Genomic DNA, 14,622 nt, shown 5'->3' with positions numbered 1-14,622 from the left:
AACAAACAGAGAAATTGCAAATTGAAGTTGATTCCTAAATCTCATTGATCAGTTTGGTATTTTTTTTCAGTACATATCAAAAATCATAAGGGTTGGAAAAGACCTCTTAAGATCATCTAGTCCAACCATCCACCTGCTAGTAATAGTGCCCACTAAACCATATCCCTAAGTACCACATCTTCATATTTCTTAAGCACCTCTAGGGACAGTGAACAGTATTTCAGTTTGCTCATTGGTAATATTCAGTCGAACTTTCTTCTAAAAATTGCTTTGAAAGTCTGAAATAAAAATTTTTCTTGAGCAAAAAATTAATGATTGAGCATTGCTCTCACTATGGATGGGAGTGATCTGTTTTACAGTCATACCTACTTCAGTAATTAGAATCTCTCCAACCTATTTCTTTTTTGTCTGTACAGTTTGTAGTTTTTCAAAGTAGTATTCAGTCTTGCAAAAACACTTAGTGAAGAGGGTTTGCATGATGCGTTATTCAGTGAGGTGACTGCTTTGTCTCTGCCTGTATGGACTTCCAGTTAGAACCGACTGCTTTTAGATACAATTTATACAATCAAAATATTTGTTATGAAAAAGGAACAAGCAAAATAGTATTTAAATAATATAGTCATGTCCTGTGTGGAAAAAATCAGGGACTAAGTCATTTGGTCTGCAAATACATTTGTTAATTGCTAATGCAGACTACACATGGTGTTCCATGTCTTCTCTTCCTAAATGCTCTTGCTGCTGTTGAGTACCTCTGCTTTTATGTTTTGATTTCTCTGTGCTCCAGATTGTAAATCACCAGCAACTATGGTCACGTTTAGTTCTGCTGATTATTTCTGCCCTGACACAAAAATCTGTTAAGCTGTGAAGGTCTCTGCAGTGATCTCTTTCTTTCTTGGTACCTGAAGTTCATCCATCTTGCATTTGAAGGGTGCAGTTTTTTATTGTTTATTTCCAAATTGGGAAAAATCAAGACTTAAATTAGCCATGCTCTGTGGCAGAGGCCCATACAGTTTCTGGGTCAATAAGATTAGCCTGTTTTATTTGCAATCAAAACAGATCACTAAGGTAAGAGGAAAACATCTTCAATGAAATGCTGAAAGATTGATAAAAATGAGATGTTAACAGGACCTCTGGCAACAGGTGCTCAGCTATTCCGCAGCACTTTTTGGAAACCCTCTGTTACCACAACAGCCAATTCAGGGATTCCATTACATTATTAACTTCCCCTCCCCTCCCCTTCCCCCCTAGTAATAACTACTGAATATGTATCATTAATTATGAAGTTGAGGACTTTGGATTTCAGGGAGGGAAAAACATTAGTCTTTATTTTTTGAGTACATCAGTTGACAGCAATTTTATCTGATTCCTTCTTTATTATTTAATACCAAAGGAACCTAGCTCCATTTAACTAGTGCTAACTACTGCCATGCCTATGGGAATCTCTGTATATTTAAAAGTGAAACTATGTGCATCATCTGTAAATGGACCTTATTTTACATAGTATAAAGGATAAAAATTGCTTATTCTCAGCCACAGCAGCATAAATAAAAGATGTTTGAATAATACAACATATTTGTCATAAACCATAAAAGTTACTAAATATGCAAAAGTTAGATGTAAGAATTTTATGTTCAAAACAAATAATTATAGCTGATTAAGAACTAAGATAGCTTTGAAGTACAGCAGTGGAATTGCTGAAATGTATATTGCAATCATTTTATTTATATTTGAAATAGTTCTATATATATGTTTGAGGAATAAGTTCTTACTGCTCTTAAGGTAAAGTTTAATAGCATTTCTTTTGTATTTTTAATGAATCGTATCTTCATGTTATTCTTGTCTTTGTTGTTGTTTTTCTCTTGTTTTTGTTTTTAGTCTTACCCTATGGTACTTCAGTATCGACCTAGAATTGACTTCGGTTAGACCAAAGGGCCAAATCTCATTGTGATGAATCCTGCACTATTTGTTTACCCATCGACAGATTGCACAATGAATGGATGTGCCTGGATTAGGGGGACACAACCAGATTTTCAGCATGCAAATAAGGACATTGTCTTTCTTAAAATTGTCAACTGCATCTTTGTTGTTTCTATTAGAGCAAGCCAAGTGCCATTCTGCTACTGAAATGTGCATAAGATATTTGTGAATTTTATGTGTGCTGCAAGTCATAGCCAAAATCATGAAGTGTACAGTCAAGATTCAAAAACTCTGTAATATTTTTGCTTGCGTGTTAGAAAATCCTTCTGGTCCTCGTATTGATCACACTAGCAAAATGGCAGAGTGCTCATTCCATGTGGTGTTGCAGTTTCACACGCTTACTATTTTACTGAATATCGTTGTTTAAATCATAGAGTACTGTACAAATAGGTAAGGATTATACCTTGAAAATATTTTGTATAGAAAATATATTTAGAGAAGTGGTTGTTGGGCCACTACCTTTTTCTCAATAAGCTTCTTATGGGTCCAGGTATAGCTCACTCATGAGTGTGCAATGGTCCTTTTGCAGTGTACCTTTAACAAAAGCGTAGAACGTGATAATTCGAAAAAGGAATTTTAAATAGTCTAAATAGATTCTACCAGTATTGCTTAAAAGCATTGCAGCTTTCATGATTGCACTTTTTTGTGGCTACCCTAAAGGTCGGAATTCGGGATAGGGCTTTTCTTTGGAAAATGGCTTCTAGTCAGATAACATTTCTTCTAATAAAATCTTTATAGAAATGAAGTTAAAATCATCTGTCTATGAAATAAATTTCATCGTGAGGTTACAGTCAAGGCAGAATCTATATGTAGTTACTGCATTTTGTGGTAAGCCCTTCCTTTTAAGATTGGGTAAAGGTTTATAATAAGCTTAAGGAAAAAATAACGTATAGCTACACATCTCTCTTGAGAGTATCTGGAGTGTAGAATTCATTGTAGAAATGTTTCACTAGTTGAAGTCTCATCGTACAATTATTTCCATAGAATTAGAGGCAATACAATACTGAAGATAAGCAGTCTGACCAAAATAATTCTTCGGGTCATTGTTTTTTTTCCTGAGACCTGGTAGTGCTGGATAAAAGAGTGATTGTTGCCTTAGGTACTGCAAGTGTAATCATTCTGGTATAGAATGTTTATTGAGGTTTCTGGTAATGTTGCAGGGGGCATAATAATGCGCATGTTTTCTGTAGTCTTCCGTTGTCTTGCTCTGCTTACAAGTCAAATGAGTTTTTTACTTCAAAAGCTGTGGAGATAACTGTAGTTCAGCACCTTTTATATAATTCTTTTTAGTGCACACCCACTAGTATTGTAGATAGCTATTTATGTCCTTAAGCCTTCTGCATACATCAGAAAGGAACCAAATTAGTGTTTCAGAAACTACTCTAATCATACTTGGGTAGGACAAAGTGAAAATTCCGTCTTGTCTACCGTGGGATCAAGTATAAAAGGTGGAAACACGGCTGTAACTTCTTTGTAAATGTGTATTCACGTATGTTGTGATGTTTCTGTAGGAGAAACACACATGTTGTGGATTAAATTTGAGCCTTTTAGTACTTGCAGGAGTTCTAACATTGATGACTTGAAGAATCCCTGTATTGTTGGGTTAAGTCCCACCACTGCACTCCGAAGCCCATACGTCATGCCGAAATAGCGATGCTGTCAGTAGCAGTCTGTTTAGGAAACCTGCCATTGCAGGTCAAGGTTGCACATATTGTGCAGATGCCAGTGAACCTGGGGAAGCAAAATGTTAAGGAAGCTGCTGCTCTGTTCTGCAGGCATAACGTGCCGACTGGCATGGGCGTTCTTTTGCCCACGTTGTTGTGGGAACAGGTGCACCTGTGGGCTGCAGGAAGTGGTCATCTTTTTGCCCACCTGAGCTGTGAGGTGCTGCTTCACAGAAACAGCCACACTCTCTGCGTTGGGAGGGCCCTGCTCATCTGTGTACGTGGAGCAGCTTGTCAGATCAGAGCATTCATTCTAAGTGCAAGTCATTGATATCTTTGTTATATACAATTGTTTTGTACGGTAGAAATAGATATTATTTGTAAATATTGACATGCACATGCAAATGACACCTTACGATTTTTATATACTTCATGTGTTTTTATACCAGAATTTTCACTGTAGATTCACTTAACATAAAATGCCTGTTTTGTTTTATCACAAAACTAGCATTAGGACTCTTAAGCATAATTTCTGCTTGATCTGGAGGACCCTTTTTTCTCAACTTTTGCTGGTTTGACAAATTTGAACAGATTTGGTGGGGGAAAAAAAAAAAACAGCGCATCAATTTTAATCCATTTTTAGTTACCTTACACAGAAGTCTGCATCCAGCTAACGGGACCCTCAAAATCTAGTCTACTTCATAGTGGCTTTTAAATGACATCCCAACAGAGGATTTGACTGTCTGATGACTTTCTGTAGTCATAGTTCAGAGAACTGTGAGTTTGTCTTGATCAGAATTGGATACTGGCAATTCATGGTATTTTCTTGATGAAACTTTAAGCTAGATTACAGAAGGCAAATCTTCATTTTAAGCATGGAAATCATAGACATACGTGATTCAGTGTTCCCAGCTAAGAATTATGCCTTTAAATGCTTTTAAATGTGTGTAGTCTAGACAATTACCTACAATTAATGCATTTCTGATTTAATAGCAAAACTCTTGAGTGCTGTTCTAGTTTAATAGTTTTTGTACCAGCAAAACACCAGTGAAATACGTATCTTAACTGGGCAGCTTGTTTAACACAGGCATTGACTTTCTTAGAGGAATTTTTTCTCTTCTCTGTAGTACATATGTGCCATGTATCTACATATAGGCATATTTGATTCCTTTGTGCCAATTAAAGATATCTGAACAGCATAGGAAGACTGCACATACAGGTTCCTATGTGCCAAAGGTAGAGTAAGTGGAATAAGCATTTCATTAAAACTGAACCTATTCCATCACTGAGATGATTACTGTGTACAGTCACACTTGCTGAACTTTTTCATACTGCCAGAACCTAGCTGCAGAGGAATAAGACCGAAAATAAATATATATATATATATATATATCCACTCTACTGCCTAACCTTGCTATCTCTTATTTAGCACATTTGGTGCTTTTTTTTTTCCCTGAAATTGAAAACATTTATCTGCTTTTCACTCTGGGGTAACTTATTAATGAGCGTTTTAAGCTGTTTTTCATTGGACATTAATGTATGCTGCATTTGTTCAGCAACAAACTGTAAGGTAAAATTTACAGGTGAGGTCCTATAAGATCTCCAACAGTAGGGAATTCAGTAATCTAGAAATGCATCTTCCATTGTGCATTAATACACTGCATGTAGTTGAGAGCGTAGTGCTATAAAAGACATTTATTTGGATAAAATACCAAATAAGATTGCTGTAATTTTCTTAAGTGACTCATCACTATGTAGTTACTGCTCATGAGTGTTTCTGGGACCTGGGTCCTAGCAGTATGCAATGAGTATTGTGCATACTTAGCTAGCTTGCAGCTATTATGCAAAGAAAAGCTCTAAAAAGTATTATTTTGACTTTACTGCAAATATTATATAAAGTGCCTGATTACTAATACAGAATATCTTTTAAACTCATTATTTGTATTTGGTAGGGTAATCTTTGCTTCTCTATCTTATCGGTGGTCTTAGTATTTTCAAATATTTCAAAAAATATTTCATAATCGCTCTGTATTGAGAAGCCTTCTTTCACATGAAACAAGCAGAAAAATAAGTGTTATTTTTTTCAATTTCAAATTGTCTATCTCAGTAGAAACTGTGTGAAAAGAATACTTTCATATTGAAATTATTTCATTTTCTCTATGAGGTGACCTTGAATTCTGAATCTTTTTTTCTCCTAGGCTCCAAAGATGTGATTGTACTTCTCTCTTCTGCAGTTATCAAAAGCAGTTGCAGTATATCTATAGGTGGAAAGAGACTGATAGCATTCCCTTTAGGCATAAAGGTAGACTTTTCTCCGCTGCAGACAAAGCAATGGTCCAGAGTTTCCATCTCTTCCCTTCTATGTGCAATTGTTAGGCATGACTTTGTTAGAGAAGAAAGGAATTTCTCCTTCTCTGCTGCTTTCTGAAATAACAAAAGGTACCATTGTTTATAGTCCTTTCACTGAACCAGTCTCTGAATTGTGTTGTTCCTTTCGTTTGCAACAGAAGGAATAGCCTCCAGCTCTGCCAGATATTATGTCTGATGGAAATTCTGCAGAACAGGTAATTGTTCAAAACCAGTCTTACATAGCAAAACAAACAGGCTGAGGGGCTACATAAATTACTGGTCAAATACATAGCATAATCATACTTGTCTATATTTGCTTAGAAGAGGTAAGAATTAAATATGTTCAAGGAAGTGAATAGTTGCAGAGGAATAATGTGCTAATTCATCTGTCCTCGCAGAGGGGCATTCATATAGGTACAGCCCCTAGTAATTTGGAAGAACATTTGAAGTGTCCTTTCACAGTTATATTCTGCAAGTCTTCTGGTCTTCCTGTGTAAGAATCATTTAATAAATAAAACTGAGGAGAATGGAGATTCTCAGAAGAACTTGGGACCTTCTTGGAAAAGAGTTTGCAGATGAAAGCAAAGCAAAACAATCCTAGAGTATGTGACAGAGACCTCCTTTTGCAGTACAGATACCAAAATGCTGACTGTTAGGATAGAAGGTTTATGGACACGCTTTAATCAAGTCAAAAAAAAGCTCCAGAGCATCCGTTTCCTAGCTCTGGAAGCAGTAGGTGACACTCTGGAACACCATTGTATGTCTTAGAACAAGGTACCAAGAATCAGGTGCCACCATGATGAGAAAACAAGTGTTTAATGCCAAAGAAATTCATGTTTTCTTTTGGGATTAAGTTAGTCTCTGCTGGATTTTGGTGAGATTTTCACAGTTGTGCGCTTTGAATCCTTCATAGCCAGTCTGAACAAGGTCATGCTTCTGTGTGGTGTTCAGCTAGAGATACCTGTTTGAAGAAGGATTGCCATCTACTGGAGCATGTTCCAGGATGGATTCCAAGATATGAGCTTTGATCAGCACTAAAAGAAAAGTGAAAAGCTTCCACCTTCTCACTTACCACCACTTTTATGGCATGTGGGAAATCCAGCCTTCAGACCTCAGTTGAAACATCCTTTTGTAGGAGTGTCCCCTAGATGATTATCTTATAATGGTAGCATTTTTCTTCATGAGCTTATCTACCTGTTGAGTTTTTTTTTTCCCCACTACTATGCTGTCTGTAGATCAGGTAAAAACAGCAGGTTCCAGAACAGGTCATTTAGTAAGGGATTTCTAATAGGGATCCTTGCAGCCCAGGTATGTGCCATAAATCTTCTGAATTCAGGTGGCTTGCTAATGCAGCTGTGTAAGGATGTTGTTTCATTCTCTTGTAAGAGATGTAGATCTGTGCAGTGGTGGGATGTGACTGTGGAATGGAAGAGCTCTATAGGCTGGTGGGAAGGTCCTGGCTACCTGTTTTACTTGTAGGGAACCAGAACCTCCTTCTGTAGGCTCAGGATGGGTGAGGTGTACTGGAACGTCTGCAAGTGTAATCTTCTGCAGTTACATTAGTTTTAACCAAAGAGAGGCATTGGTTGGAATTTGCATGTTTATCTGAACTATGACACACACTTTTCTTTGAAGTAAATTTTGCATGTATTTTTATCAAATACTTCTGACAGGGTTACTAATGTGGCAGTTGACAGGGTGAGATGGATAGGAGCAGTTACTGTGCATTTTTCATAAGAGTGAGTGGAAGACAATTGCTATACCATAAACAAAATTGCTGCAATGACACGTTTGTGCTGCTAGTTAACATACTGAGATTTGTGCTACAAATGAAGTTGTAATAAAGATGTTTATTATCAAAGTGCAAAGCACGTATTTTCTGATGGTATTCTACTCCTCGAACTGTTTTTTGTATTATAGCATATTGAGTAAATAGACGTTCTTGCTGTTGTCTCATGAATTTTGATGCAGTAAAATGAAACATGCTCTTTTCTTTCTGAAAAATATAAATTACTGATTGATTCAAAATTATTCTTTGCCGTCAGATACTTAGTTTGTTCATTAAAAAAAAAAAAAAAATTAAAAGAGAAATAAACTATTTTTATGGATAATCTGATTGCCTAGTTTCAAGGGACTTACTTAACATCAAAGGTAAGCCACCCAAAAACTGGTGTGAGTGAGGCAGTGCCACGTTCTTGCAGTGCAATGGTGAGAATTAGCCTTGGGGCTGGCAGAGAGGAGCTCCCTGCCTGGGGATGTGCTGCACCACACGCCCAGCAGTCCCAGAACAAAGCAGCCAGCACAAGTGGGATTAGTGTACAGGTTGAGCTGGCGCACTGCAGGCGGCTCTGTGGGTATAACTAATGTTGGAAAAGAGGAGTGTGAAGGCTTGTATTACTGATGTGTCAGCTATACCTGGCCTGTGAACTGACAAAATACTTCAGTGTGCTGTCAGCCCTGTGAACCTTCTGAAGCACAAAATATTCACCAGGCTACTTTGGGGTTTTCTAACTGTAGTTCAGTGTTATTTTGGAGGGTGGAAAGGACAGACTTGGAGGATAATGGGAAGATACTAAGGTTGTTTTACAGATTTTTATATGTATTTTTTTAGCAAAAGGCATTGTTGTACTCAATGTGAGACCTTTGGTTAGCAAGAAGTCAGTTATTGTGCAGAGCAAGATAGAATAAAGAAATCTCAATACCTTCATTTTCTTTTCCAGGATAATGATTAGCTGCACTGGAAAGTAACAGAGCAATTTAATTATTTAGCTGAGTCTGAAACATTTTGATCTAAATACTTACTGATAGTCATTTCTCCTCAAATACAAACTTAGAGTAAGCATGAAGCAGTGATGAAGCAGTGTCTCTTTTTTTTTTTTTTTTTTTTTTTCCCTTATTGCAGACTTAACTGTTGAGAGGAAAAAAACTTTTTTTTTTTTTTTTTTTCCTTCATTTTTAATTAATGCAGATCCGGAATAGTTGGATGTTCCAGGCTGCTGAATAGTGTTAGTCTGAATGGATTTTTTTTGGGATGGGGGCCTAAGTGTCCTTATATAAGCTGTGATCCAAGTTACGATAAGAAAGGAGCCTATGGTGAGCAGTAATAATGTTCTCATGCTTCCTTGCGTTTAATCAGTAGCTATCAGTTTTTAATGTTACAGCCCTCACAGTACTTAGGAGCTCATAGAACATATTGTGATGTTATGTTGCTAATTTGTTTTAAAATATAAAATGTTTTAAGCTTTTTGTCAAAAGTGGTAACATCATATTACAAATAAACCTTTTTGTGGTTGTAAAACTTAGCTTATAAATCATTCAAATTGAAGTGAAAAAACACAGGTCATTGTTAATGACAGTCTATCCTACTATGAAAAATATATGTATTTTTGTAAAGGAAAAGCACTTGTAGATATTTAATCGGTCCATTATCTATGTTAATGTTTTGGAAAAAAAATACAAAATGCTGCTTAGAAAATCACTTACATATGTTTTATTTTTTGTGCTCAGATGTGTTTTCTGTTGATTTATGGAATGTTTCTTCCGTGTGAAGCTGTATAGTTAGTACAGCTGGGCTAAATGCATTTCTTACCTTAATGGAATGCAGCGTGTCTGACTATGCCATTACATATTCTGTCCGATCAGAAACCCGACTGCAAAACATAGGTTGGTGGTGCTGTTCTTCATCTTTGATATTAGCTTCATCCTGCCGTATATCATTACTACTTCATAATGATTATGAAAATGCTAACAATTTTTTTTTGTGGTGTTTGTGTTTAATGGATGTTTTTAGGGTATATTTGGTTATTCATTTGCATTTTATCAAACCTACAAAGATTTATATGTAAATATATTTACATTTACAGATGGTATTTGAAGTACAGTTCTTCCAGACAATAAAACTTCTCTGGAGGAAGCTACAGGCAGGTACATGCATGGGATATGTTTGCATCACTAAAGTATCTGAGCACCTGTACAAATAGTATTTTTCTTAAATTCAGAATAATTAATTTCTTGTAGTGTTGTAAGGACCATTGAAACTTCATCCTTATCTATTTAAATTCTGCATAGTGGATTTAATGTGTTTTGATTCTGCACAGGGGATTTACATAGTTTAAAAAAGAGAAAGTAAAGCAAGGAATTTTAGTAAAGTACTAGTAGAGAGCAACGAGCGTGTTGGTTTACGGTTTGTGTATAGTTCACATCTATTTAATTTCAGTGGGATTCTCCAGGATCTTCCCAGTGGTGGAAGCCATCGGAGGAGTTACTTTGCTTGTCCTTCATTGTAGCTAAGACTTGAAATGGCCCGGATGTCTCTCCTCCTCACTGAGTTTCCTTTCATTCTTGGCTTGTTCAGTATCTAATACTATCTAGTACTAGATCCAATGGCCTACGTTAGCAGTAGACTCAGTGGTATGAACTCAGTTGAGTAAAAACTTGTGGAGTTGTGAAATAAGTAGAGACAGCAAACTTTGGTTGTGCCACCCTCTCATTAAAGTGCATGCTTCACAAAGACCTGTCAGTGATCAGTTTCTAATGTGTTTTACCATTTGAATATTGAATGTTTTATCATTTTTAGTAATTTATATATATGAATTCACTGGGGGTCAACATCTCAGGTTCTGCAAAGTAGCATTTAAAAACTTCAATCCATGTGAGCTATGAAAGCAATGCAAGATTGGAACCTTTTGTTTCTTAAAGAGACAAATAGGTTGGGTTCAAAGGATTTTAGAGCTCTGTAAATTTCACCCAGCAAAATTTAATTCACCAAATGAATATTGTTTAAATCTGTGCTAAAATCCTCAGAAACTGAGTGGTGGTCATTGGGGGAAAAAAAGAAAAGAGAGGGCTCTAACTGAGTTAGCAACAGTGAGCAGTTCTGCAGTGTGGTAAAGAGAATGCTGGCATTAAGTTCCATTTTGGCAGAGTGCCGCCGTTCCTCTCAGTTACTCCACCACGTGGAGTGGCGTGTGCCTGTTTGAAAATGCATCTCCACATGTGTTAGCGAGGCTTATTTCAGTGCAGTAGCTTGTGCAAACTGTGTAAATGGACCTTTTGGAATCTTGTGTACTAAATATAATTGATCTGTAATATTTCTGATGATCTACCTACCATTATTGGTTCAGTACCAGCAATGTTAAATCGAGTGCTTCACGCTAATGTCAAGAATGTTCACAGCACCTTTATAACTGCTGATAACAAATTACAGTTTGGTATGGCTCATGTGCTGCAAGATGCCTCTAGCCCAGTTGGATTAATTCTATGAAAAATATAGATGAGCAAGAAGTATAACTAATCTGCTTACTAGCACTGAATTGCTCCTTTCTCAAAGCAATAAATATATCCATGTTGTGACATCTGTTGTGCAGCCTACAATAAGAATTGTTTTGTTGCATTGTTTCTATATAATTTATTTTGTGCAATAAAAAATCTCTGGTTTTATCTGACTTTTCTCTAATTTTTTATAATACTTTCAATTAAAACATTTGGCTGGCTTTATGTCTTTATAGATATATATTATATATATATAATCATGGAAGTATGCTATCAACTCACAGAATGCAGAGCAGAAAATGGAATGCAGAAATGTTTCACCTGATAGGAAAGAACAATGCACTTACACAGCCTGATTTTGTTCACATTAATGTCGTAGAGAGTGTTACCATTAATCTTAGTGGGTACAAAGCCTGCCGAACACCAAAGTTGACTGAATTGGTGCTCCAATCACACTCATGCTGAGATACTGAGATGAAAACAAAGGAGGAAGTGATGTTATTCAAGAGAAGTTGTTTTTTTTTTTTCCCCAAGATGCTGCTATGAAAGCTGTGCTACCACCCCTTGAGATTAGAGATATATGTTTCAGATTAGGAAATCATATAAATGGTTGCTGGTTAAAATGACCTGCGACAATGAGCACTTGGCATCTTCTCGTAACATTCTAACGATGACAGCAGAAAAAAGCCGCTAGAACTCCCAGTGTGAAGGCATACATGGTATGTTGCAATGCTTACATGTGCTTAAATGCAGCATGCTTCCCATGGCTGGTTTGGGTTTGTCAGAAGCACAAGAGCCGTCATGTGGTGGTGTTTGTTGCTGTGTGTCAGCAACCGGGGCACAGCTTCTCTGGCTCTCCTTGGAACCTTCTTCCTGTCGAGTATTTGAACTCTGTAGTTTAGAAATACGTTATGTAAGTTTAGTCTATTAGTCATAGACTAATAATTTCCCTTCTCTTAGAAGTGTTCTTGAGACTTTGGTCACTCAAGAAAAACCTTTGCGTGGCGCCTCTGCAGTCTTAATGAAACAGATGTTTGTTGAATAGTTCTTATCTGCAAAGTTCTGCTCCTGTGCAGTTTCTAAGCAGTGTTTCCTCAAACAAGATTTCCAAGAAAAAAAAGTTGATAAAGTTATTTTAAAGGTTTTCCTTGTTCAAGGCAGCTAAGAAGAAGAGAAGGATAGAAAAAAACATAGGACTAGTAACAAATGTGTGATCAGTTACCTGCCCTGCCTGTGGTTTATTGAAGGAGAACTCTGTAAGTCCTTCCTGGAGCCGGAGCTGCAGGTAGGTGGTGTACAAACTTCTATTTACATCAGGGCTGTAGCGCATGAATTTCCCTGTTAATAGAATTGAGATTCAAATCTCCTTATATCCTGATATTCTGTTGTTTTATTTTAGAAGATAATATGCTGTGCAACATCATTATAGGTGAGTTTGTCAAGAGACAAGTGATTTAGTATCTAGTTTTCAGTAAAGAAACAGAAATTTGCTGGCAGTACGTAATGCGAGTACCTCGTTCCAATGGCAGACTTCCAACATCTTCATTTGGAAAGAAGACTGCTGCATTCATAATTCATAAAAAAGCATTGGCGTCTGTCCCATTAAGCTAACACAGGAAGAGAAAACATTCTTATACTCAGAAACACTCTGTCCGTCTTTTCTATTTATAGGTGAGATTTTTTCCTTTTTGGCAGTACACAAAAAACTACATTAATTGCCTTTATAGGTACAGAAAATAACGACAGTGATAAAGCTATTGATAAGAAAGCTGTGCTTTATACCAGCTACAGAAAAATTTTAAATGTCTTGGATTAAATTTCATCCTCTGTTGATTGAAGATGCGTAACGTGTGTGTTGATGCCTCTGCAGACTTCCAGCCCTCCTGGCTGCAGCCTGCACAGAGGTTTAGTGCTTCAGCACATCTACTGGCCTGTGTTCTTCCTTTGCCATTTCTGTTCAGGTTTTTCCCAAAATTGTAAGATTTTTGTCTTTACTACTTTTTAAAATGTTTTATTCTCACGCTCCTCCCTCAAATTCCGAAGTGGGATCCAGGCATAGTGTGCTCTGTATGTTCATCTTTGTGCCCTTGTGCTGCACCCAACAGCAAGACCCCTGAAGCTCTGACAAAGTACTCCCAGGAAGCTCACTGTCGTCCCATGCATTGCTAGTTTCTGATGCTGAGTTTTTAAACCACCTCATTGTTCAGGAAGAGTTCCCAGCAGGAAAATGCCTTTGAGCAGCTGGTTTAATGGTCTCTTCTGAGATGGATAGTGCAAGAATCATTCTCATAAATAAATGAATTATTTGTGATACAAGGGGCTGCTTACCTAATTCCGCAGGAGTCACAAAATTCAGCACAGTACTTGAAAACCAGGTTCATGTGAACAGTTTGCCTGGACCTTATAGAAAAGTTAGCATTGCAAAAAAATAACACTTGTTGTGGTGTTCAGTGCTAGAAAGCTGGAAATGACATATTTACCTCTATTTATTGTAAAACCTACTCTGTAGCAGTGTAGGTAGATTACATCTTTGGTTTCATAATACATATATTAAATAGTTCCATATATTATCTCTGTCGCAGCACTCAGAGTTGTCTGTCTGGATAGCATTCATTTTCTGAGTTCCGGAATCCATTGCCCTGAAGTTAAAATGAAGGTGCACTACCAGTGGGTGCCTCCTGGATGCATGCAGCCTCGAGTCAGCCTCCCCTTTGCCACATTCTGCTGATTGCCAGAACCTTGCTCCTGAGTGAAAAGGTGCCTTGACAGTTCCTTATAAACGCGTGGAAGAACATTGCTAATCTGCTTCACGTAAGTGATAGGTAACTTGTTCTTCAGTTTTTGAGTAACTGCTTTATTGAAGAGCTCTCTGAGTAATACTTTGAGAGGACAAACGTGCTTGTTCAAAGCATTACCCATCTAATTTGACTATTCATAGAGTTGATATAGAAGTTTTGTCAAGGTGACAGACTGTGCAAATTTATGTTAATATGACAATAAATAACAATACAGCTTATTTTAGGAAGTTACAGTATAAAGGATAAAATCTCATTTTCAACCAAAGGCTGTCAGTGGCAGATAGTGAACCAGCTTCAGTACTCATTGGGAAGTGCTGTGGGAAGGGGGGTGACGGAAGGGGAAGGCACCTGCTGTGAGCTGTTACGTCTGCTCTGCTTTTATCTGCCCACAGAGCGACCACTTCTTTGGGGGTGGAGGCTGTGGAAAACAATGTTGTAAGGACTGCACAGTTGTGAATATAAATAAAACACTGCTGTGAGAAAGTAAGCACTTGATAGTGCTTCATACTATTAATAACTTCTAAGAAAACATACCATGTCCCAAGAGAAAAGCACACTGGGTT

The 14,622-nt window shown here is 37.1% G+C and overlaps 1 protein-coding gene across 8 annotated transcripts in view; it reads left to right on the top strand.

Annotated features, from left to right (window-relative positions):
- PCGF5 (polycomb group ring finger 5) overlaps positions 1-11,434 on the top strand; it is a 57,715-nt gene extending 46,281 nt beyond the window's left edge. For 4 of the 8 annotated variants that reach the window (XM_052677371.1, XM_052677370.1, XM_052677372.1 and 1 more), the window contains one exon: positions 9,854-11,434. In XM_052677371.1, coding sequence (XP_052533331.1) covers positions 9,854-9,970 — 117 coding nt within the window. In that variant the 3' untranslated portion in view covers positions 9,971-11,434. Of the gene's footprint in view, positions 1-1,875; positions 9,744-9,853 lie in introns of those variants that run through there. The other 4 variants (XM_052677376.1, XM_052677374.1, XM_052677375.1 and 1 more) reach the window with 2 other exon arrangements.
- Positions 11,435-14,622: the final 3,188 nt, after the last annotated feature.

This window comes from Tympanuchus pallidicinctus, unplaced genomic scaffold, assembly GCF_026119805.1.
Source record: "Tympanuchus pallidicinctus isolate F22 unplaced genomic scaffold, pur_lepc_1.0 scaffold16, whole genome shotgun sequence".
NCBI lineage: Eukaryota > Metazoa > Chordata > Aves > Galliformes > Phasianidae > Tympanuchus > Tympanuchus pallidicinctus.
Note: the sequence above shows the minus strand (reverse complement) of the source record. Positions and strands in the feature narration are given on the sequence as shown.